The sequence below is a fragment of the Colobus angolensis genome, unplaced genomic scaffold (assembly GCF_000951035.1).
Source record: "Colobus angolensis palliatus isolate OR3802 unplaced genomic scaffold, Cang.pa_1.0 Scaffold245, whole genome shotgun sequence".
Classification (NCBI taxonomy): Eukaryota; Metazoa; Chordata; class Mammalia; order Primates; family Cercopithecidae; genus Colobus; species Colobus angolensis.
The window spans coordinates 1,360,540-1,382,288 of NW_012115655.1; the positions used below are offsets into that span (position 1 = coordinate 1,360,540).

Sequence of the window (21,749 nt, forward strand, 5' to 3'; positions counted from 1 at the left end):
TGAGAGAGGGCATCCCTGTCTTGTGCCAGTTTTCAAAGGGAATGCTTCCAGTTTTTGCCCATTCACTATGATATTGGCTGTGGGTTTGTCATAAACAGTTCTTATTATTTTGAGATATGTTCCTTCAATACCTAGTTTATTGAGAGTTTTTAGCATTAAGTGCTGTTGAATTTTGTCAAAGGCCTTTTCTGCATCTATTGAGATAATCATGTGGTTTTCATCTTTGGAGAACACTGTAAATTAAATGATGGCTTGCAGCAATCTGGAGACCATTTATTCAAGGAAAATGACTGTGTCTCAGTATGAACAGTGAGCTTTTTAACTTGCCCTATTTCTATCCTTCCCTTCCTTGGGGGTAGCCTTAGGAATCAACAGCCTGCAATGATGGTGAAAATCAGCAGTCTGGCAGCCATGGGAGGGGCAGAACAGGAATAGGGGACCTACGGAGCCTCAGTCTTATAGAATTATCATTATTTGACCTGTCCAGGGGTTTCTAGGAATACCCCACCTGCAAGGCTGTCTTTATTAGGCCTGACTCAGAACTTGCCCAATGTGAAAAGTCTTTTCCCCAAAGGCCTTTGTAGAAAATGATTACAGGCAATTGTTTAACTTCTTGGTTGCTTGAGGTATTGGTTAACAGTGGGGCAAACATGGGCTAATCAAGAAATTTAAAAGGGAAAGCTCAGGAATAAGATGCTCATAGAGGCTTGTAAAGGCTCCAAAATATTTGTGAGACTCTAGAAGACCATGCACACATTTCCTGTGAATATGTTCAGGACAGATCTGAGAAGGCCCCATGATCTTACCTTTGGCTTATCTTGATGATCTACACAGACAGAAAGTGAAGGCTAGGCTAGAACTGTCAAGTGCCAGGCTGAGTAACAAGGTGTGCCCTAATGTGCACACAGAGCTCCTTGGCAAAGACTAGAAGACTTATTGGTTTCAGGTGTTTAAAGAAATCTCTGTCGTGTCATTAGTATTTAAATCACTAAGCTAACTGAGCACAGGCTTCAATGGCTGCACATAAATACAGACTTCACAGAATTTGTTTAGAAAAGTCACTAAAACAAACAACAATAAACAGTAACAACAACAAACAGAAAAGGTGGGAAAGTCCAGTTTCCAGAGTTGCTACATTATGTTATTTAAAATGTCCAATTTTAACAGAAAATTATGAGACATATAAAGAAATAAGAAAATGCAGTCTATACCCAGGGAAAAAGCAAAACCAGTCAACAGAAACTGTTCTGAGGCCGGGTGCTGTGGTTCATGCCTGTAATCCCAGTACTTCAGGAGGCTGAGGCAGGCGGATCACCTGAGGTCTGGAGTTCAAGGCCAGCCTGACCAACATGGTGAAACCCCATCTATACAAAAACAAAAATTAGCTGGACATGGTGGCGTGCACCTGTAATCCCAGCTACTTGGGAGGCTGAGGTGGAAGAATCGCTTGAACCCAGGAGGCAGAGGTAGCAGTGAGCCGAGATTTCACCACTGCACTCTAGTCTGGGCTACAGAGCAAGGCTCTGTCTCAAAAAAGAAAGAAAGAAAGAGAAAGAACAAAAGAAAGAAAGAGAGAGAGAAAGAAAGAAAATAGCTCTTCCTGAGGAAGCCAAGATATTGACCTTACTAGACCAATACTTTAAATGACCTATTTTTACATGTTCAAGAAGTTAAAGGAAATCAAATATAAAGACTAAAGGAAAGTAAAAGAACAAATCCTCATTAAACAGAGAATATAGGCCGGGCGCGGTGGCTCAAGCCTGTAATCCCAGCACTTTGGGAGGCCGAGACGGGCGGATCACGAGGTCAGGAGATCGAGACTATCCTGGCTAACATGGTGAAACCCCGTCTCCACTAAAAAATACAAAAAACTAAGCCGGGCGAGGTGGCGGGTGCCTGTAGTCCCAGCTACTTGGGAGGCTGAGGCAGGAGAATCACTTGAACCTGGAAGGCAGAGGTTGCAGTGAGCCTAGATGGTGCCACTGCACTCCAGCCTGGGCGACAAGAGCAAAAACTCCATCTCAAAACAAAACAAAAAACAAAAGTAAAAAGTAAAAAAAAATAGAATTAGACTAGGGATGGTTACTGAGCCTTGTGAATAGTCTAAAACCCACTGAATTGTATACTTTAAGACAGTAAATTTTATGGTATGTTAATTATATCTTGATGTTTTAACAAAGTAGTACAGTGTCTGAAAGGTCGTATTGGCCATTTGAATCTCTGTTAACATTTTCTTGGGTGGCCTTCAGATTTTTGATTAAGAAGTTGACCTTGGCAATTAGGTAGTGGGGGGAACACAACCAAAAGGGACAAACCAGCACAACCACACACAATCACACAACCCCTCCACCTCCACCACAGTCAAAAGCAAGCACAGGTGCTTCCAGGGACTGTGAAAATGTGGCCACATTTGTTTTCCCAGCAAACCATTTTCTTTAACAATATCCCCAATTTGCATATCCCCCACTGAGCTGAAATCAGTATAACTCTACAGGCGAAAGTCAGCAGGGGTAACCTACCTGTAATATTATTTTGTTGTTCCATCAATAATTTACTTATTTCTGAAAACCAACAGTCTCTGATTTCTTTTGAAGCTGCCTGCAATTACACATAAGAAAACACTATGAGTATAAGACTACCCTGAGTATTAATTGCAGAGTTTTTATTCTCCCAGTGACCGTTAGAATAATGAGATAGAAAACACTCGTCAAGTTGTGGGAACACAATAAGGAAAGAGTAGAGGAGACCCATGGGGAAGGCATGAGCTTTACCTGCAGGATGTATTTCTCAAGTCCATTTCGACTGGCAATTTCAAACTTTCTATGGCTCCCCCTTCCAAGCTGGTGAATTGAAAGTGTCGTCAACTATTATAAAGAGGGAAGAGAAATGTTCTATACCATCGTTTTCTGATTTTAAAATAGTCCCTGTCAATCACTCTAATCCTTTCTATCCCTGACAGCTCTCTTCTTTCATCTTCCTTTCAAGTTTTTGCTTTCCTCTCTTAATGACCCCAAGACAGCATAAAGCACAATCTGGTACAGTGTCTTCTGTCTCATCTGCTTCAGAAGGTAACACAGACTGTCAACTTTCCACTGTATCTTTCTGCAGGAGGCGCTGCAGCCCTGAACCTTTCAGTGAAGAGACCATTTCTCCTTCAACACCTATTTTACAACTTTCTACATAATAGTAACTGAACAAGGATCCATTAAGAAACATAAGCAACAAGGCCAGGTGTTACAAGGCTCATGCCCCTGTAATCAGTCCTGTAATTCCAGCACTTTGAGAGGCCTAGGTAGGTGGATCACCTGAGGTCAGGAGTTCGAGACCAGCCTGACCAACATGGTGAAACTCTTTCTCTACTAAAAATACAAAATTAGCTGGGTGTGTTGGTGCGCACCTGTAATCCCAGCTACTCGGGAGGCTGAGGTAACAGAATTGCTTGAACCCGGGAGGCAGAGGTTGCAGTTAGCCAAGATCATGCCATTGCACTCCTGCCTGGGCAACAAGAGCAAAACTCTGTCTCAAAAAAAAATAAAATAAAATAAAAATAAAAAGAAACATAAATAACAAAGGCTACTATGAACAAATTAACAGCTTTAATCACAAGAGCATAAATGTATAGGTGTGTGGCTCCCGTATGTGTGTGTGTGTGTGTGTGTGTGTGTGTGTGTGTACCTGATAGCTAACTGGCTATACAGATAGCTAAACAGATTCTAAACAGGTGAGAAAACAATGTTTGGTGTGGGCCTGGGTCCCTTAGACCCCAAGGTCAGGACAACGCCTACACTTAGACACAAAGATGCATCACTGAGAAGGGCAAATCTAAGATGAAATCCAGCCCATGTTCTCACCACTATGCCTTTCACCTCTCTTTCACCTCTTTGCCTGGAGGAAAGAGGGTACTTTTACTAATTAGTTTGTCCAGACCGGCTACCAAACAGTCTTTTTGCTCTAGGACAAAGGCATCTCCTATGCCAGCCCTGGCCCTGTCTAGAGACTGATTGTAAGCTCTGACCCTGGAGTCAGACAGACCTGGGTATGGATTCTAGCCATGTGGTGTGGTATTTGGCAAGTTAACTTCACCTCTCTGCACGGTAGCTTCCTCATCTGTAAAATAAGGAAACAATCTCTCTCTTTCTGCACAGGGCAATTCCCAGATGCAATAGGACCCCCTTTACCTTCATGGCCTTCTTGAAGCTGTAATGAGGCGACAATCCCTGGTCCCCAGGCTCCATTCGTATCTTACAGAACATTATTCCCCTTTCAAATAGGTAGATTTGCCTCTGGCTGGGCTTAAATCGAATCAAATCCTTCATTTTATAACGATCCTTGTGAATTGTCCAGACGCTGAAAGGGCCGTGCAGCAACAGCTTGCCTAGTTTTCCAATATCATCCTTTTGGAAACACACATACAGGAAAAGAAGCTGTAAAATTACTTGACAGAGAAAGAAGCCTTTGTGGCCTGTTTTCAAATTTTAGAAAGCATGCTTCTTTGAAGTTTACAATTCTAACAGTGCTATGCAGGCTGATCTGTCACTAAATCAAAACTACAATTTTGTGAGCTTCACTGAGTGTGGCACCGTTTAGTTATACAAGGAAATCAATTCAGCTATGAAAGGTATTGCTACACGTAAAGAATGCCAGAAATACTTGAGCTACAGATAGGGGATTGTGATATTTTTGACTCAGTTCATTTTTAACTAGCAGAATTCAATTTCCTCTGCACTATGTTTGATACGTGACAGTCTCCTTCAAAGGGACAAGAAATTAACATTTCAATTATGTCCAGGAGAGACAGAATTTTGGCTGCATTATGGACCCATGAGCATCTCTGTGTTCCATCTGCATCCTAACTTCTGCTTCAGGTATATGAGAATCTGAGAACATGAAGCTTTTTCTGAAAAGAGAAAGTTTAGTATGATCTAATCTTCATAACATTGTAATGGAAACATTAACTGCATTCAACTCTGGGTTTTTCAGAGTGAGTCAACAGTGCCAAGATAATACCAAATGACAGTTAAAAGTCTGTTTGACTCTAGGTATATACTGAGTTGCCTCTCTCTCCACCAGCAAGGCTGCCTTTGTCATATGTCTGGTTGAAAGTCCAAATGAGATGACCCTGCCTTCTCTGAGCTCTCTTCAAAAGACAGTGGACTAAGACAAGCTGGGAGTGAGACATTTTATCTGGTATTTTTCAAAACTTTGATTGCTTAAAGCAGATAAGAATTCATTTCCCTGAATAAAAACACCAAAAGGAACAAATTATTTGAAGAGGACAAAGACAAAGAAACCTCCCTAAATGACCTCTAGCTGAGATCAATCCTTATGATTCCTGAGTTAATACTGGAAATATGTACTCCATTCATAATTCATTGGGCATTTTTATAATTTAGAGTTTATATGTTAGGCAAACTTTATGTATTTTTTTAAAAAAAGAATTGACTTAACTTCTGAAACATTAAAAGAAAAACTTCAAGAGCAATAAACTCTAGTCATTTCTATGGTGTCTATGGCATTATTTTCTATGTTAATTTTTTATTTTCTTCTTTGGAAAATTTATATATGTCGACTGCGGTGAATAAAACCCTCAAACGTCCAGCAATGAAGCCTTCTTTCCTAAAAGCCAATGCTCCTGTTCTGTGTTAACAGTTCATCACATTCCAAAACAGAAGGGTGGATAGGCCCATGAGGACCCTGGAGAATTTTTTCACTCTATCTGCATCCGTCAAGGACCCACTTAAATGTAATCACTACAGACCTTAGTGATTGCTTTTTCCTTTAAACCCATTCAATTCGTACTCAATATCGACATAAATAGTGCAGGAAGTATGTTTTAGTAAAAGCAACTGGTAGAAGTAGATACTTAATATTTGCTGCATAAACAAATGTTATCAGCACAGGTTGAGCATCCACAATTTAAAAAATCTGAAATCCTCCAACATCTGGAACTTTCTGAGAACCAATATGACACTGGAGGTGAAAAATTCCATACCTGCCCACATGTGATGGGTGGCAGTCAAAACACAGTCAAAATTTTGCTTCACGCACAAAATTATTTTTTATTTATTTATTTATTTTTGAGATGGAGTCTTGCTCTGTTGCCCAGGCTGGAGTGCAGTGGCGCCACCTTGGCTCACTGCAACCTCTGTATCCTGAGTTCAAGGGACTCTCCTGCCTCAGCCTCCCGAGTAGCTGGGATTACAGGTGTGCATCACCATGCCCGGCTAAGTTTTGTATTTTCAGTAGAGCCAGGGTTTCAGCATGTTGGCCAGGCTGTTCTCGAACTCCTGATCTCTGGTGATCTGCCCGCCTTGGCCTCCCAAAGTGCTTGGATTACAGGTATGCCCAACTGCACCCAGCCTTCATGCACAAAATTATTTAAAACATGTAAAATTACCTTCAGTCTAACTGTATAAGGTATACATGAAACATAAATGAATTTCGTGTTTAGACTTGGGTTCCATCCCCAACATAACTCAGTACGTATATGCAAATATTCCAATCCTCCTCTAAAAAAAAAAAAAGTCCAAAACACTTTTGGTCTCAAGCATTTTGGCTAAGGGATATTCAAACTTGTAGTTTCTATCTTACAATGTATTCACTCTCACCTCACTTTAAACATTTGACACATCTTAGAGAAATACATACAGTATAGGCAGATAGAAAATAACTGAGAGAATTAGGGTGAAGAAAAAACAAAGAAGTTGGGAGCTTGGTGCCTGCCTGTAGTCGCAACTACTTGGGAGGCTGAGGCAGGAGGATCACTCGAGTCCATGAGTTGGAGACCAGCCTGGGCAACTTAGGGAGATCCCCATTCCTAAAAATAAAGATAATAAATCAGATGAACTGTTCCAGAAGGTGTAGAAGATGAAAGAAAAGATGAAGAGGTTATATGTAAAATGCATATAATAAAGTTGTTTAAACTTGCTACAGACTTGGCTCTGACTTTCTAATAGCAATACAGAGGGAAACATGGTGAGTGATGTGATTTATTGTGTCTGAAGACATACACAAACAAGTTGTTCAGGAAAAGCACAGCTATTCCTGTTAAGCTATAAAAAACATTTCTCCCAGTGATATGTTGTCACTGAGCAACATCCTCAACCACACTCTATGTTAGAAAGAGGAACATGTTTCAGGTAAAGCTGCTCATAAGAACACATGTGGTCAGTGTGGAGGCTCAGCTGTCAAAGTAATTCTAGAAGAGGTGAGGATGATGGGGGAAGGGGAATAAGTCCAGGTGTCCTCTCTCTAATGACTTGTGGAAGATGGGGTGACGTGAGTTAAGGCATCCACAAGGCTACAGACTATTACTATAGAGGAAACAGCCCCAACCAGAAATGCTGAAGAGGCAGCCTCAGGCAGCTAGGTTTGTGCTTTATTACCTCTGAACCTTCCTTCTCACCCCATCCACAGCCATGCTGCTGAACTTTCACAGGCAAGTTTTGAGGTTCTCACAGACATGAGATTTTGGGGGAACACTCTTCAACCCAGTACAGAGGCATCACTGAACGAACTCCTTGGATGAATCAGTATTCCCTCACAGTGATGAGTATTTTGCTTCCTGTCCCCTACTCCCAAGCACCACTAAATGCCAATAAATAAATACTAGGGAATGCCAATAAATAAATAAATACCAGGGAACACGTATCTGAAAGAGGTTGTGCAATGTGGCCTCTGACCTTGAGATCAATTACAGTCTAGTTGGAAAGAAAAGGTACACATGACGGAAAAGGTCATTCTTGCTCCTACTCAGGGATGTGAATTCAGAGAGGCACCAGCAGCTGACCATAGGGCCCCCAGCATAAAACAATGTGCCAGGGGTTGGAGGTGGCAATGTGGTATCTCCCTGAAATGAAGAAAACAGGAGGATGCAGTGACCAGCAGGAGATGGGGCTGTGAGATGCTTTAGGGGAAAGCAGGCAGTGGAATAAACAAAAAGGAAACAACTATGAAGAAGGTGAGTCATTAGAAATTATGAGGAAGAGGAAGACACTGACGGAAGGGAAAAAAACAGTCAGTAGGTGGTAAGAGGAGGGGCGAGCAGGCATGTGGGTGCACTTAAGACATACAGGCAGGGCACACGGGTAAGAACCCCGGCTCCCTCCCCAGGTCCAGGCCCCAGAGCTGCTGTGGATCCCAGGTTTGTTCAGTTCCCATCTCCATGAGCCTGGCTTTGCCATCGTGACTTCTTGAGAGGCTGCAGGTCAGCTTTCCAGTAAGCCCATTATCACCGGAAGTGACTGGAGGGAGTCGCTGGGTCTTTGAAGTCTGGAAGAAACATATGGGCACATATCCTCTGGGTCATATTGCACAATTGTTCTCAGACCACACATATGACGGGATTGCCCATCTCCACGCCCAAGGTCCAATCTCCAGCGGGTGAGCACATGCCCTACGCGGTGCTGATGAAGAGCAGGCACACATGCTTCACCCTCATCACGGTGTGTGCTGTGTGGAGCTACTCCGCCTCCAACAGGAAGCTGCAGGGACATTCCCTGAGCAGGAGCAAGAATGACCTTTTCCATCATGTGTACCTTTTCTTTCCAACTAGACTGTAATTGATCTCAAGGTCAGAGGCCACGTTGCACAACCTCTTTCAGATACGTGTTCCCTGGTATTTATTTATTTATTGGCATTCCCTAGCATTTATTTATTGGCATTTAGTGGTGCTTGGGAGTAGGGGACAGGAAGTAAAATACTCAGCACTGTGAGGGAATACTGATTTATCCAAGGAGTTCATTCAGTGATGCCTCTGTACTGGGTTGAAGAGTGTTGCCCCAAAATCTCACGTCTATGAGAACCTCAAAATATGACCTTATTAGGAAAGAGGGTCTTTGCGGATATAATTGGTTAAGATGGGGTTGCACTTGGTTAGGATGGGTCCAAATCCAATGACTAGTGTCCTTATCAAAAGAGAAAACAAAGAAATGGAGACCCACGCTGAAGGAACAGCCATGGGAGGGCAGAGGCAGAAATTGGAGTGGGGCAGCTGTCAGTCAAGGAACTCCAAGAATTGCCGGTAGTCACCGGGAGCTCGGAAGAGGTAAGGAAGGATTCTTCCTGAGAGCCTTCAGAGGGAACGTGGGCCTGCTCACACCTTGACTTTGGACGTCTAGCCTTCAAAACTGTGAGAGAATGAGTTTCTGTTGTTTGAAGTCAAGTAGTTTGTGGTTCTTTGCGACATCAGCCCTAGGAAACGAATATACTCCCAACTGTTTTCCACTAGTAACAAAGAAGTGTGGCCATGTCACACGGTGTGTGGAAGAACCTGATGGTTGTGAACTCAGAGACGGAACATAGGGGCTACCTCAAAAGAGCGAGTGATAAGTTAGATGGCCTCCTCTGTACAAGAAGTGATAGCAAAATCAATTAGTAAATGCTACCATTTTCATGCCTGGGCATTCTGTAGGTCAGAGCCCCGATACAAGGATTTCAAATGTGACTATATTGGCCAAATGAAGAGTCTGGCTGAGAGACTGAATCTAGGGAAGCTGCCCTCAGGAAGAGCTTCTTTTGGGTACCCACGTTTCCATTCCTGGTAGTAAGAGTTAATGTGACTGTCACAAACTTATTGCACAAAGAAGCAGGAAACATCTGTATAAATGGATCCACACAGAGCCTGAGTCCAGAAATGAAAAGCAGAAGCTGTTGGAGCCTGTGATTACAATAGCCAGGGGCAAAAAGGTTTCTTCCTTTCCAGCCTGAGCAGGTCCTCATATAACTTACCACTAGGGCTGTTTATTCGGCATCTGCTGGGCGCCAGGCACAGTGCTTGGTGCCTTACCCATCATTTAATCCTCGTTTACTCCCGGCAACCGCCTGCGATACAGGTATTATGGGGGAGGGGCGGAGGGCGGAATGAACAAGATACTTTGCCTGGGTCACTAGGATTATTTACTTAGCCCTATCTCTGCAGCTAACACTGGTAAGGAAAGAGGAAACTGCAATAGAAATAAAATCCTGGCCCTAGCTCACAATGAACTTGCAATACAAATACATCCCTTAGTGGTTTATATAAATTTGTTTCAAAAAGGAAGACTGTTTCATTCAATCTTTACAATTCAACTTTGGAACTTGTCCCTGGCAAGTCAGAATTTAAATGCATCTCTATTATGCATTGGATTTGAAAAAAACTTTTTTTTTTTTTTTGCAAATGAATAGAAGAAAATTATATATCTCAGTGTTCCACAAAACAAACTTGTTTGGAAAAGAATTTTAAACTTCTGTGATTAAGTTAGACCCAGGACTAATTGAGTATGCATAAAAAGGAGAAAATATAAATATCAGAAGGGATTTTTTTCTAGTTGCTTTCTAGTTGTTTAATTGTGATAATTTAATTATCACATTCAATTTCTTTCCTTTATAAAACCAGGTTAATATTAAATTTCAAGCAGAGACACTAAGAAGTTAAACTCTGGATTCAGCCATGCATATAGCATGTGATTATAAACACCTGTAATAAAACTCTACAAAATGGAGACAAAGAGTCTCAGAATCATTTGAGCTGGGTTAGAGGTAGTTGTTAGTCAACTCTAATCAGAACCAGATAAAGAGTGGAATAGCACCCTGGATAGGGAATGAACAAAAAATAGTCCAAACTGACAGCCATGTAATCTTGAGTGAGTTAACTCTTCTTCCATGGATCTTCTTTTGAATCAGAAGGTTGAAAATTCCAATGCCTACTCCTCCATAATTCAACAGGATTATACAAAACTGTCAGGAGAAATCAGCTAATGTATTAGATGTAAAAGTAAGTTAAGTCTTAGAAAAGGTACCAAAAAGCATCTGGCAAAGGCACAGTTCTGAGGACACATGGTCAAAAAAGGTCCTTTGCTTTGCGTGTAAAATCTCCAAATTCTATAAGCTGGTACATCCTATTTGCACGCAAACTAGCTTGGAATGAAATTAAGGCAGAATATTATTTCCTCATGTTTTAACCATTCTTTTCTCACAGCCTCCTCCTCCTATGTTATTTACACTAAGAGTTTCCTGCTCTGTGTATCATTTCCAGGACATTCATTAGATTCAGGGAAATGAAATTTAATAGGGGTGGCTAACACATGATTCAAGATTTAAAAAAGAACAGAAAGATGCCCCAAATTGACCTAACAAATTGTTCCCTTGACTTTCCTTAGCCGAAGAAGGAAGAATTATTACCAAGAAAATGATCCTTACACACAACATAACCCTACTCTGCAGTTTATGCATATCCTCTTGAATCATGCATCAGTCATCAGCAGAGGCACCTTGGAGTCCCCGGGGACAGTAACAGCATCATGGCTGGGATCACAGGATTTGTGGGGCTAAGTTTCTGAGATCTAGGCCCAAGAAATACCAGCATGGGAAGTAAAAACATCTCATTTTTCGGACCTTAATAACTTTCATGGTTTGATTTATGACAAGAAAAGAAAAGTCATTTCCTCTACCAAGACCTCATACATGGTATGTTCAAAACCAGACAAAAACGAAAAGAAAAAAAAAGGAAAAAGTATAATATAATCACAAGTGACAAAAAAGCAGAAGAAGGGGTCACAGAGATGTGATGTAAGAAGAACTTGGCCTGGCACGGTGGCTCTTGCCTGTAATCCCAGCACTTTGGGAGGTGGAGACAGGTGGAACATGAGGTCAGGAGTTCGAGACCAGGCTGACCAACATGGAGAAGCCCCGTTTCTACTAAAAATACACACACAAAAAAAAAATTTAGCTGGGCATGGTGACGGGCGCCTGTAATCCCAGCTACTCAGGAGGCTGGGGCAGGAGAATCGCTTGAACCTGGTGGGCAGAGGTTGCAGTGAGTCAAGATTGTGCCATTGCACTCCAGCCTGGGTGACAGAGCAAGACTCTGTCTCAAAAAAAAAAAGAAAAAAAAAAAAAGAAGAAGAACTCAACCTACCATTGCTGGCTATGAAGCCATGAGCCACGGAGCGTGGGTGGCCTTTTTAAGCTGGAAAACTCAAGGAGACAGATGCTAGTCTCCACAAAGGAAAGGAAACACCTTTATTTTAGCCCATGAGACTGTGTTGAACTTCTGACCCTGGAACTTCAAAATAATAATAATAATGAATTTGTGCTGCTCTAAGCCACCAAACTTATGGTAATTTATTATGACAGTGAAATAAAACAAATACGTCTGAATCAAAATCTAGAGTACTTCAAAGTAAAAAACAAAACAAGTTGAATATTAACTATGCTCCAGTCTCAAAGAGATCATACAGTTATAGGGGATGTTTTGCCTGGAATGCCTGGAACCAGCCTGCTCCAGATTAACACTGATGCTGGAGCTCAATTCCCCAGTGTTGGCCTCTAAATGCATCTCTTGGGTTTTCATTAGACTATTTGGATTAAGGCATGTGCACTGTATACTTTTGGGGCCTCTTCTGGGATCTGTGATATAAAATTGGGGCAAGAATATAGGACCTGTTTCCAAAATACTTTTCTCAGAGAAACTCTGAAACAAGAAGACAAATCTTTCACTATTTTAACAATGCCACGAGTTAGAAAATAAATTGCTCCTCCAGGACTTTTCCTCTGCCCATTTATGTTATGACCCTTGACTTTCTGGTTTGTCCAGACAGTGGGTCAATCCCACATTCAGAACCCTGAGGAATAAACCCAAGATTCCTGAAGATGCCAAGGGACTGCTTGGAATCTCATAGCCTGGGTTTACTGAGCGATTTAGGTGACTTTCCTCAGAGTTCAATTTCTTTAACATAGACGATCTCTCTGACTTTGCCAGAGCATTTCCTTGCTGTGTAGTATTGCACCTGCCTTTTGTGTGAGATGCTCTAACGCTGCTATGGAACATACCGGACATTCAGTCACTGCTGCTAGGTCCACAGCCAACTCACAGGACTTGATCAAATCCTCTATCACTGCCAAAGCTTGTTGTAGTTCAGCTGAGAATGCTGAAGCCTTGGTTCTCTTTGGCCCATCCTGTGGAAAACAAATGCCTTGTTGGAAATCAAAAGTATACAATCTGGAAAGCAAAGAAGGAAAACAGGACAGAGATGAGGAGCCAGGGATCCAGCCAACCCTGACTGAGAACGGTGGATATTGATCTGTCTCCCTGCTCCCAAAGCATGGTGGCTAAAGATGCTTGTGGTTTAGGTATATGATATAGAGACAAGCAAAATCATCTACTTCTGTGCATTGTAGTAGTGAAGAATGAAGTTCATAAATCATGGAAATTATATTCCTGCTACATAAGAAACATATAGAACTCAGCTTTTTTTTTTTTTTGAGAGAGAGTTTCACTCTGTTGCCCAGGCTGGAGTGAAGAAGCACGAACTCGGCTCACTGCAACCTCTGCCTCCTGGTTTCAAGCAATTCTCCTGTCTCAGCCTCTTGAGTAGCTGGGATTACAGGTGAGCACCACCATGCCTGGCTAATTTTTGTATTTTTAGTAGAGACAGGGTTTTGCCATGTTGACCAGGCTGGTCTCGAACTCCTAACCTCAGGTGATCTGCCCCTCCTTGGCCTCCCAAAGTGCTGGAATTACAGGCATGAGCCACTGCGCGTGGCCAGAATTCAGCTTTTTTAAAGCACAGAAAAACCTAGCTCCTTTTAAGTAGGCTTCTCTCTCTTTTATACCCCTATTCCCTGGGGCTTATTGAAAAAAAAAAAAAAAAACCATATGGCTGGGCGCAGTGGCTCACGCCTGTAATCCCAGCAGTTTGGGAGACTGAGACAGTCAGAGCACTTGAGGTCAGGAGTTTGAGACCAGCCTGGCCAACATGGTGAAACTCCATCTCTACTAAAAATACAAAAATTAGCTTAGTGTGGTGGTGGGCGCCTGTAATCCCAGCTACCTGGGAGGCTGAGACAGGAGAACTGCCTGAACCCAGGAGGCAGAGGTTGCAGTGAGCCCAGATTATACCATTGCACTCCAGCCTGGGTAACAAGAGCGAAACCCTGTCTCCAAAAAAAAAAAACAAAAAAAAAAAACCAAAAAACTGGCTGGGTGTGGTGGTGCGTGCCTATAATCTCAGCTACTCAGGAGGCTGAGGCAGGAGAATTGCTTGAACCCGGGAGGCAGAGTTTGCAGTGAGCCAAGATTGCGCCAGTGTATTCCAGCCTGGGCAACAAAGTGAGACCTTGTCTCACAAAAAAAAAAAAAAAAAAAAGACAAACAAAAAGAATACAATCTGAGTATCATATTCCTGTATTTAATGTGAAAGTTTTATTCCTATGGGTAAAATTATACTTAAAATCATCCCAGAGGAGGACATTTGTAAACTCCTATAGAGACAAAGAACTCCACAGAGGCTGCTATGTGGAAATTTACTAATGATTTACATGTAAAAGCCATAACATCATATTTGCACACTGAATCTCCCCTGACTCTGTTCTTCCTTCCTCCACTGTCCCTGGCCCTCCCCATATTGCACCCCATTACAGATGCCAAAGAGATAAGCCAGCGTTCTGTACCTCCCAAACATAGAGACTCAGCATTCAGTGGAAAAGCAGTAACTAATTAAAGAGATCAGTGTTCCAATTATAACCACAGTGACATTTAGGATGTGATTGGGATGACTGTTTCAGCTCAAAAGGCTTTTGCATGGGCTTGCGGTATTTTATCTCCCTGCTACTGACATGCTGTATTTATCTGTTACCTGGTAAATACACATAAAAAAATTTTTGGTTTATTCAGTATATTTTTTTAACATCTCAATTTCTACAATAAAGAACAGCTAGCCCCTTTGCTGCTCCCCATCTAGCCCTGACTCTTTTTGTGCTCTACAGCACAATGTAGTCAAAGGGTTTAATATTGTCTTAATCTATGCAGAAGCACTGGGTGCTTGCATCTTTGGATGAGAGACATGAGTGACAGGGCTGGTGAATGGAACAGATCATGCTGCTGCCTCTGAACAACGTACCATGGATTCGTCGCTTCTCATTCATAATAAAGAAACTTCACTTTTTGGTAAGACTACAGACTCTCGCCTGAATTTATTTTAACATCATCAGTAAGGGATTAAGAGTTCTTGGCAGGGTGCAGTGGCTCATGCCTGTAATCCCAGCACTTTGGGAGGCCGAGGGCGGTGGATCACGTATGTCAGGAGTTCAAGATCAGCCTGGCCAATGTCATGAAATCCCATCTCTACTAAAAATACAAAAATTATCCAGGCGTGGTGGCGGGTGCCTGTTATCCCAGCTACTCAGGAGGCTGAGGCAGGATAATAGCTTGAACCCGGGAGGTGGAGGTTGCAGTGAGCTGAGACCATGCCATTGCACTCTAGCCTGGGTGACAGAGCGAGACTCTGTCTCAAACAAATAAACAAATAAACAAATTTTTTTATAAAGTTCTTATACCAGGCATCTTTCTCCTTACCTAACACTGAATGCTCAGTTTCTTTTCAGATCCTCACCTGCTCCTATGCCCCTTCCTTCCACTAACCCTCCTTCACAAAACATGAGGTGGCTAGGGTTTTGAATTATATAATATAGGTTTCAGAAAAATCCTTAAAAACATTATTAAACTCCTCTAACTAGGGGTAGCTCCTCTTGCTCCCGGCTGTAAAAATACTACCTGTGTCCTGAGCTGCTTCTGTTTTCAAGGGGTCCTTGTCATCCATTCTGAGCAGAAAGGGCATGCAAATGACTGACCCATGAGACATGTCTCAAGTGCTTCTTGCTAAAACTAGAATATTCTATAGAAAATGGAAGAGAAACCCCACTGCTAAACCACAGATTTCTTTCCAACCTGGTGTGGTCACAGTCACCATTTCTTCTAAGGGAACTTTGGCAGACTCTTAGAGTTCACAGACACATACACACACACACAGAGGAGAACAAGGCATAACACATACAAATTAGATACACCAAGAGGTACAAAGAAGAAAACATAATCCTACCATTCAGGACAATCATAGCAGGCATTTTATCATATTTATTTACTTCCAGTCTTTTATGTATGCATTTTACGTATTTGCTTAATTTTGTTCCCATTAAAATTTTTTTTGGCTGGGCGTGGTGGCTCACGCCTGTAATCCCAGCACTTTGGAGGCTGAGGCGGGTGGATCACCTGAAGTCAAGAGTTCGAGACCAGCCTGGCTAACATGGCGAAACTCCATCTCTACTAAAAATAAAAAAATTAGCTGGGCATGGTGGTGGGCACCTGTAATCCCAGCTACTTGGGATGCTGAGGCAGGAGAATCGCTTGAACCCGGGAGGTGAAGGTTGCAGTGAGTCAAGATTGCACCATTGCACTCCAGCCTGGGCAACAGAGTGAGATTCTGTCTAAAAAACAAAAATTGGCCGGGCACGGTGGCTCAAGCCTGTAATCCCAGCACTTTGGGAGGCCGAGATGGGCGGATCACGAGGTCAGGAGATGGAGACCATCCTGGCTAACATGGTGAAACCCCGTCTCTACTAAAAAATACAAAAAAAACTAGCCAGGCGAGGTGGCGGCCGCCTGTAGTCCCAGCTACTCCGGAGGCTGAGGCAGGAGAATGGCGTAAACCCGGGAGGCGGAGCTTGCAGTGAGCTGAGATCCGGCCACTGCACTCCAGCCCAGGAGACAGAGCGAGACTCCGTCTCAAAAAAAAAAAAAAAAAAAAAAGTGGCTTTAAAAAAAAGGAAGAGCCAAAATTAGAAATAAAAGGGGAGGGGCTGTTTAAGGAAAAAAAAAACAAAAATTATGTGGAAGGAAGAAAATATATTATCACTTCCCTTTGGGCTGCAAATCCCTACTTTAAAATTGCCTTTGATTTTTTTTTGATTTTTTTTTTCTTGACTATGAGTTATAGGATACATACTGTTTTAGGAAATCTAGATAATAAAGTTCACAAAGTAAAATTGCTGTAAATCCTCTGACCCATAGACAAACACCATTAACAATCAGTTATATAAATGTAATATTTAATATCCAGTACCTTAGCCGAGCCTCCTAGTTCACCTGGGTCTAGCTCCATATCTTCAGGAGACTCAAAATCCAGCAGACCCTGCATTAACCCAAAAGTCTTGTTGAAAATTAAAATGTAGATTGCCATCAAAATGTAGATTGTCAACAAAATCTACTGTGCAAACTATCTGTCACCAGTGCTAAGCTGACTGAGAACGTGTGTAAATGTGTAAGAGGGAAAGAATAAATGATGTATTTGGCACAGGGTTCTTTCCACAAACCTAGAATCATATTGTACACACTATTTAGTAGACTGCTTTTTCTCATTCAACAATATCTCATGAATATTTTCCCCTTATATTTTTCTAAAACATGGGCTTTGATTGTGGTAGCGTGTTCTATTTTATAGATAAACCATAATTGAATTATAGTCCCCCTTATCATTAAACATTTAGGTTTAACAATATTTTTTACTATAATAATGATAATAACTTTTGTGCATTTTTCTTAAAGCTAAATTCCTAGAGTGGAATTGTAAATGTTAATAGTTTTGAGGCATATTTCCAAGTTCTTCACAGAAGGACTGTGTTCCTGCCAGCTATATAGGAAAGCCTGTCTCACCAGCCCCTAGCCTACAAGGGGTAGTACCATTTAATAAAAAATCTTTTAACAATTGAATGAAAAGAGAAATCCTACCTCACTGTTGTTTTATTTTGACTTCCTTAGATAACTAGAGGTGTAGAACTTTTAAAAAAAAATGTTTGCTACTAGTGGTGTTTATTCTTATGCAAACTGCTATGTCCTTTGCACATCTTTTTATTATAATTTCCAAGAGCACATGATTCATTAAGCATACTGACCATCTGTTACATATTTTGTTCACATTTTCCCCAACGTTTCATGAGTCTTTGTCTTTAATGGTATAAGCTATCACTGATCACCCTCTCCCCAAGACCCCATGATCCTTTCTAAAGCATGAGGCAATCAGTCCAACATTCGTGCCCTGTCAAGCCAGCTCATGTGTGGCAGAAGCAAAATAAGCTCCACCCCTGGGGATAGAGAAGGTCCTAGATAGGACTACAAGGTCCTTCCTTTCTTTGCAGGCATGCGATGGCCTGAGCTGGTTTCACAGGCACCAGCAAGCTTAGCTGTGGGGACGCTGCTCTGGTCTGCCTTAGGTAGCCCCCGCAATTCCTCACAGACCCCCCGCGAAATATTTTGTAGTAATTCTATCTCTTGTTTCTTCAGTGAAAGGCAGCTAGCAAAACCTTCTAAGTGCTTTTAACCTGTATTGTCTCATTTAATGCTCCCAACAAGCATTCCAGGAAAATACTATTATTATCTTAATTCTACAGGTGAGAAATCTGAGGCTGAGAGAGGTTAAGTAACTTGCCTGAGTTCACGCATCCTGGAAGGGTCAGAGCCTGGATTCAGACCCAGGTTGTTAAACTCTCGAGTCTGTGTTTCCAATGACGATGTCCCACAGCCCTCTGCGTCTGGTACGAACCTAGCTCCTGTGTAAATGTCACCTCTGTGGGAAAGCTGGAGCCTAGGCTGAGGGAGGGAGGACCATCACTTACGTCCTGCTCACTCCTCACTGGGCCCAGAGGTTGGACTTCTAGAATAGGAATGGCAGTGACAATGGGACATGCAGAGGAGCATGAAGCCCTGAGTGAGTGCTGTGTCAAACATGCTCCGAGGTGCTGCTCGCTGAAGGAAGCAGATCATTATCCTCATTTCTATGGTGGTGTGGCAGTCTCGGTGTCTAAGATAACAGCTATGCATCATGCAGAGCTTCCTGGGCTGTGCCAAGCCCTCCGCATGTGCTAATCATCTGCTTCATAACGATCTTACAGAGGAGGTTCTAGTACCCTCATTTTACATAGAGGAAAACTAAGGCCCAAGAGGTCAAGGTCTCGTAACTGACAAATGGCAGAGTATGCAGACGCTGAAACTGCTAATGGAAAGCTTGAAAGGAGTAACTTTGAAAAAAAAATTTTTTTTTTTTTGAGACAGAATATCACTCTGTTGCCTAGGCTGGAGTGCAGTGGTGCAATCTCAGCTCACTGCAAGCTCCGCCTCCCAGGTTCATGCAATTCTCCTGCCTCAGCCTCCCGAGTAGCTGGGACTACAGGCGCCCACCACCAAGCCTGGCTTTTTATTTTTAGTAGAGACGGGATTTCACCTTGTTAGCCAGGATGGTCTTGATATCCTGACCTCATGATCTGTGCACCTCAGTCTCCCAAAGTGCTGGGATTACAGGTGTGAGCCACCACACTGGGCCTTAAATTATTTTTACAGATGAGGTCTCGCTATGTTGCCCAGGTTAGCCTTGAACTCCTGGACTCAGGGATGCTCCTGCCTCTGCCTCCCAAGTAGCTGGGACTACAGGTGTGTGTCATCATGTCTGGCCTGAAAGGGGTAACTTTTTCTGAGGGGAGATTGTTGGGCAATGAGCTTAACCTTCCTGAGCCTCAGTTTTTTCACAGTCCAGAGCATGGCTGGTATGTCTGATTGTGGGGATTAAATAAGAAATACTGTAATCCCAGCACTTTGGGAGGCTGAGGTGGGTGGATCACAAGGTCAGGAGTTCAAGACCAGCCTGACCAACATGATGAAACTCTGTCTCTACTAAAAATACAAAAATTAGCCAGGCATGGTGGCGTGCCTGTAATCCCAGCTACTCAGGAGGCTGAGGCAGGAGAATCACTTGAACCTGGGAGGCAGAGGTTGCAGTGAGCTGAGATTGCGCCACTGTACTCCAGCCTGGGCAGAGTCTCACTCTGTCTCAAAACAAAACAAAAAAGAAGAAATACCCATGGGGAAGCACCCAGTAAACAGTAGGTGCTTGTTTTTGTTTGTTTGTTTTTTTATTAAGAGACAGTGGCCACTGGGCAAGAGCTACCTAAATGCCTCATAGAAGTTAATTCAACAGACAACTTACCGCGGTGGCCCAAACCTTTCCCTCAAGCTCACACATGGAAAACCAGCCGTGATAGGCCCTCAAATCCTGTTTGGGGTGTCTGAGAATGCTTGCCTGCAGATGTGCTAGTGTCAATGACTTATCACTAAGGAGGGCAAAGGTCAGAGAGACAGACAGAGAGAGAACCACTTAGGGGTTCAGGGTTCAGATATAGCCAAGTTCATTCTGTTAGGCTGCTCTCAGGGTAAGATCCTAAATCTAAGAATGGAGGTCAGCGCTGCAAAAGGAGAGAAGATTTCAGTTTTGTCTTCTCCCTTCCATAAGTTAAAATGCCCATAAAACAGTAACTTTGTGGAAAATCACACTCTCGCTCCCAAAGAGCTCTCCTCCCCTAAGCCAGGCTCCTTAGTGATTCATGCACTGAGCTACACATTAGACTAGTGAGGCCCTCAGGTGCCCTCCAACTCTATGATTCTTTGGTCTTACTCCACCTTGAAGAGGGTTGACTTAGAGTTGGAGGAAAAGAAAAAGCCGGCAGGATGGACATATCTTCAGCCTTAGAAGACCAAGGCATAGCTCTACATGCATAACGACAAGGGCACCATAGTGCAGGCGCCTGGTTTCCCACAATGGAAAAGCACTGTCTCATTGATTTTACCTTCAACAGCATCTGGTATTTTATAAGTCTCTGGCTCGGTCCTTTAAGATACTTAAAAAGAGGGAGATTGTGATCCAGTTGGCGCTGGCATACCTTTAAAAGCCAAATAGAAACAACATAAAACAAAACAAACAATACACACAGAACAAAACACAGAATTGCTTTTCCTGGACAATAGGGACAGCTGTGTCGAGCAGCTCCATAAGGCTGTGGGGTTGTTCTGTCCCCTAGGAACAGTGTGTGAAATAAGAGAAAGAGGAAAGAGGACGGTTTGGCTAAGATTTTTACAGGCATCTAGGGAAGCAGAACCATTTATTTCTTTTAGAAAGCAAGTTCACTAGAAAACAGTGGGGCATTTCAAGTCCTTCTGAAAAGAAGGCTGCCTGTCTTCAAGCTGGGGGCCGCCAGAGTCTATTCAGGCCATTTGGAGCCTGAAGGATACAGATGGTTTGTAGATATCATTCCAGGTAGCCCAAAGTGTGACATTTTTGACTTAGTTTCATTTAAAAAACCCATCCTAGAAGAAGACACTGGTTTTCTCACCAGATATAGGTGCTCCTCACAGGCCTGTCCCATAGAGACCAAAGGCTGTGTCGAAACTTTTCATGTGTAATTTCAAAGTATGGGACACTTTAAGTAAACATAAATCCCAATGCCAAATTCCTCTCCCTAGTCCCACTTTTGATTTCTTTAACAACTTGATGCATAGAAACATTTTCCAGGAACAATCTGTGGGAGACTCTGTCTTCTCAACATTACCCCAAAGTAGGCGCAGTCTTGACATTCTTGCCAGATTGCCCTAGCTCGGGGCAGATTCTTATGGTATTTAAAATATATCTGAAGATCTTCTTTCTAGGTGGGAAAAAATTAGAACAAATTAATCAGGTAGCATTTTTCAGTAAGTGGACAGGATAACACAGTTTATTCATTCATTCAACAAGCCAGAGTACTCTAATGTGTAAGGAATTGGGGGTGCACAGTAAGTAATCTTATGTTGGGATGCGTGTGTGATGGAGAGAGAAACAGAAGGCTATAAACAACCATAACTACTGGACATAGATAGGCACAGAGTGCTCTGAGAACATCTACAAGGGCTATTGGTAAATACATAAGTAGACTCACAAACAGGAATTGGTTTTTATCTTTATCATTCTTTTCCTGCCCTTTGTCTAGGACATCGACATCTCCCCACAACAGGTCTGCAATGAGTAGTAAAACTGACCGAAAAGAGGCTGGTGGTTGATGGCCCCCTCTTTTCTCTCCCCACCCGCTCCTTGTGGTCATCGTGACACCAACCCTAAAAAGAAGCCCAAGAAACAACC

At 42.5% G+C, this 21,749-nt stretch overlaps 1 protein-coding gene across 2 annotated transcripts in view; it reads right to left on the bottom strand.

Moving 5' to 3' along the window:
* Positions 1-21,749, bottom strand: part of MCF2L2 (MCF.2 cell line derived transforming sequence-like 2) — a 242,044-nt gene that overhangs the window by 21,613 nt on the left and 198,682 nt on the right. For both annotated transcript variants that reach the window (XM_011945800.1, XM_011945799.1), the window contains exons 19-25: positions 21,187-21,279; positions 20,428-20,520; positions 16,878-16,946; positions 12,811-12,936; positions 4,179-4,394; positions 2,772-2,864; positions 2,520-2,598 (exon numbers count right to left, since the gene is read on the bottom strand). In XM_011945800.1, the coding sequence (XP_011801190.1) occupies positions 2,520-2,598; positions 2,772-2,864; positions 4,179-4,394; positions 12,811-12,936; positions 16,878-16,946; positions 20,428-20,520; positions 21,187-21,279 (769 nt within the window). The remainder of the gene's footprint in view (positions 1-2,519; positions 2,599-2,771; positions 2,865-4,178; positions 4,395-12,810; positions 12,937-16,877; positions 16,947-20,427; positions 20,521-21,186; positions 21,280-21,749) is intronic.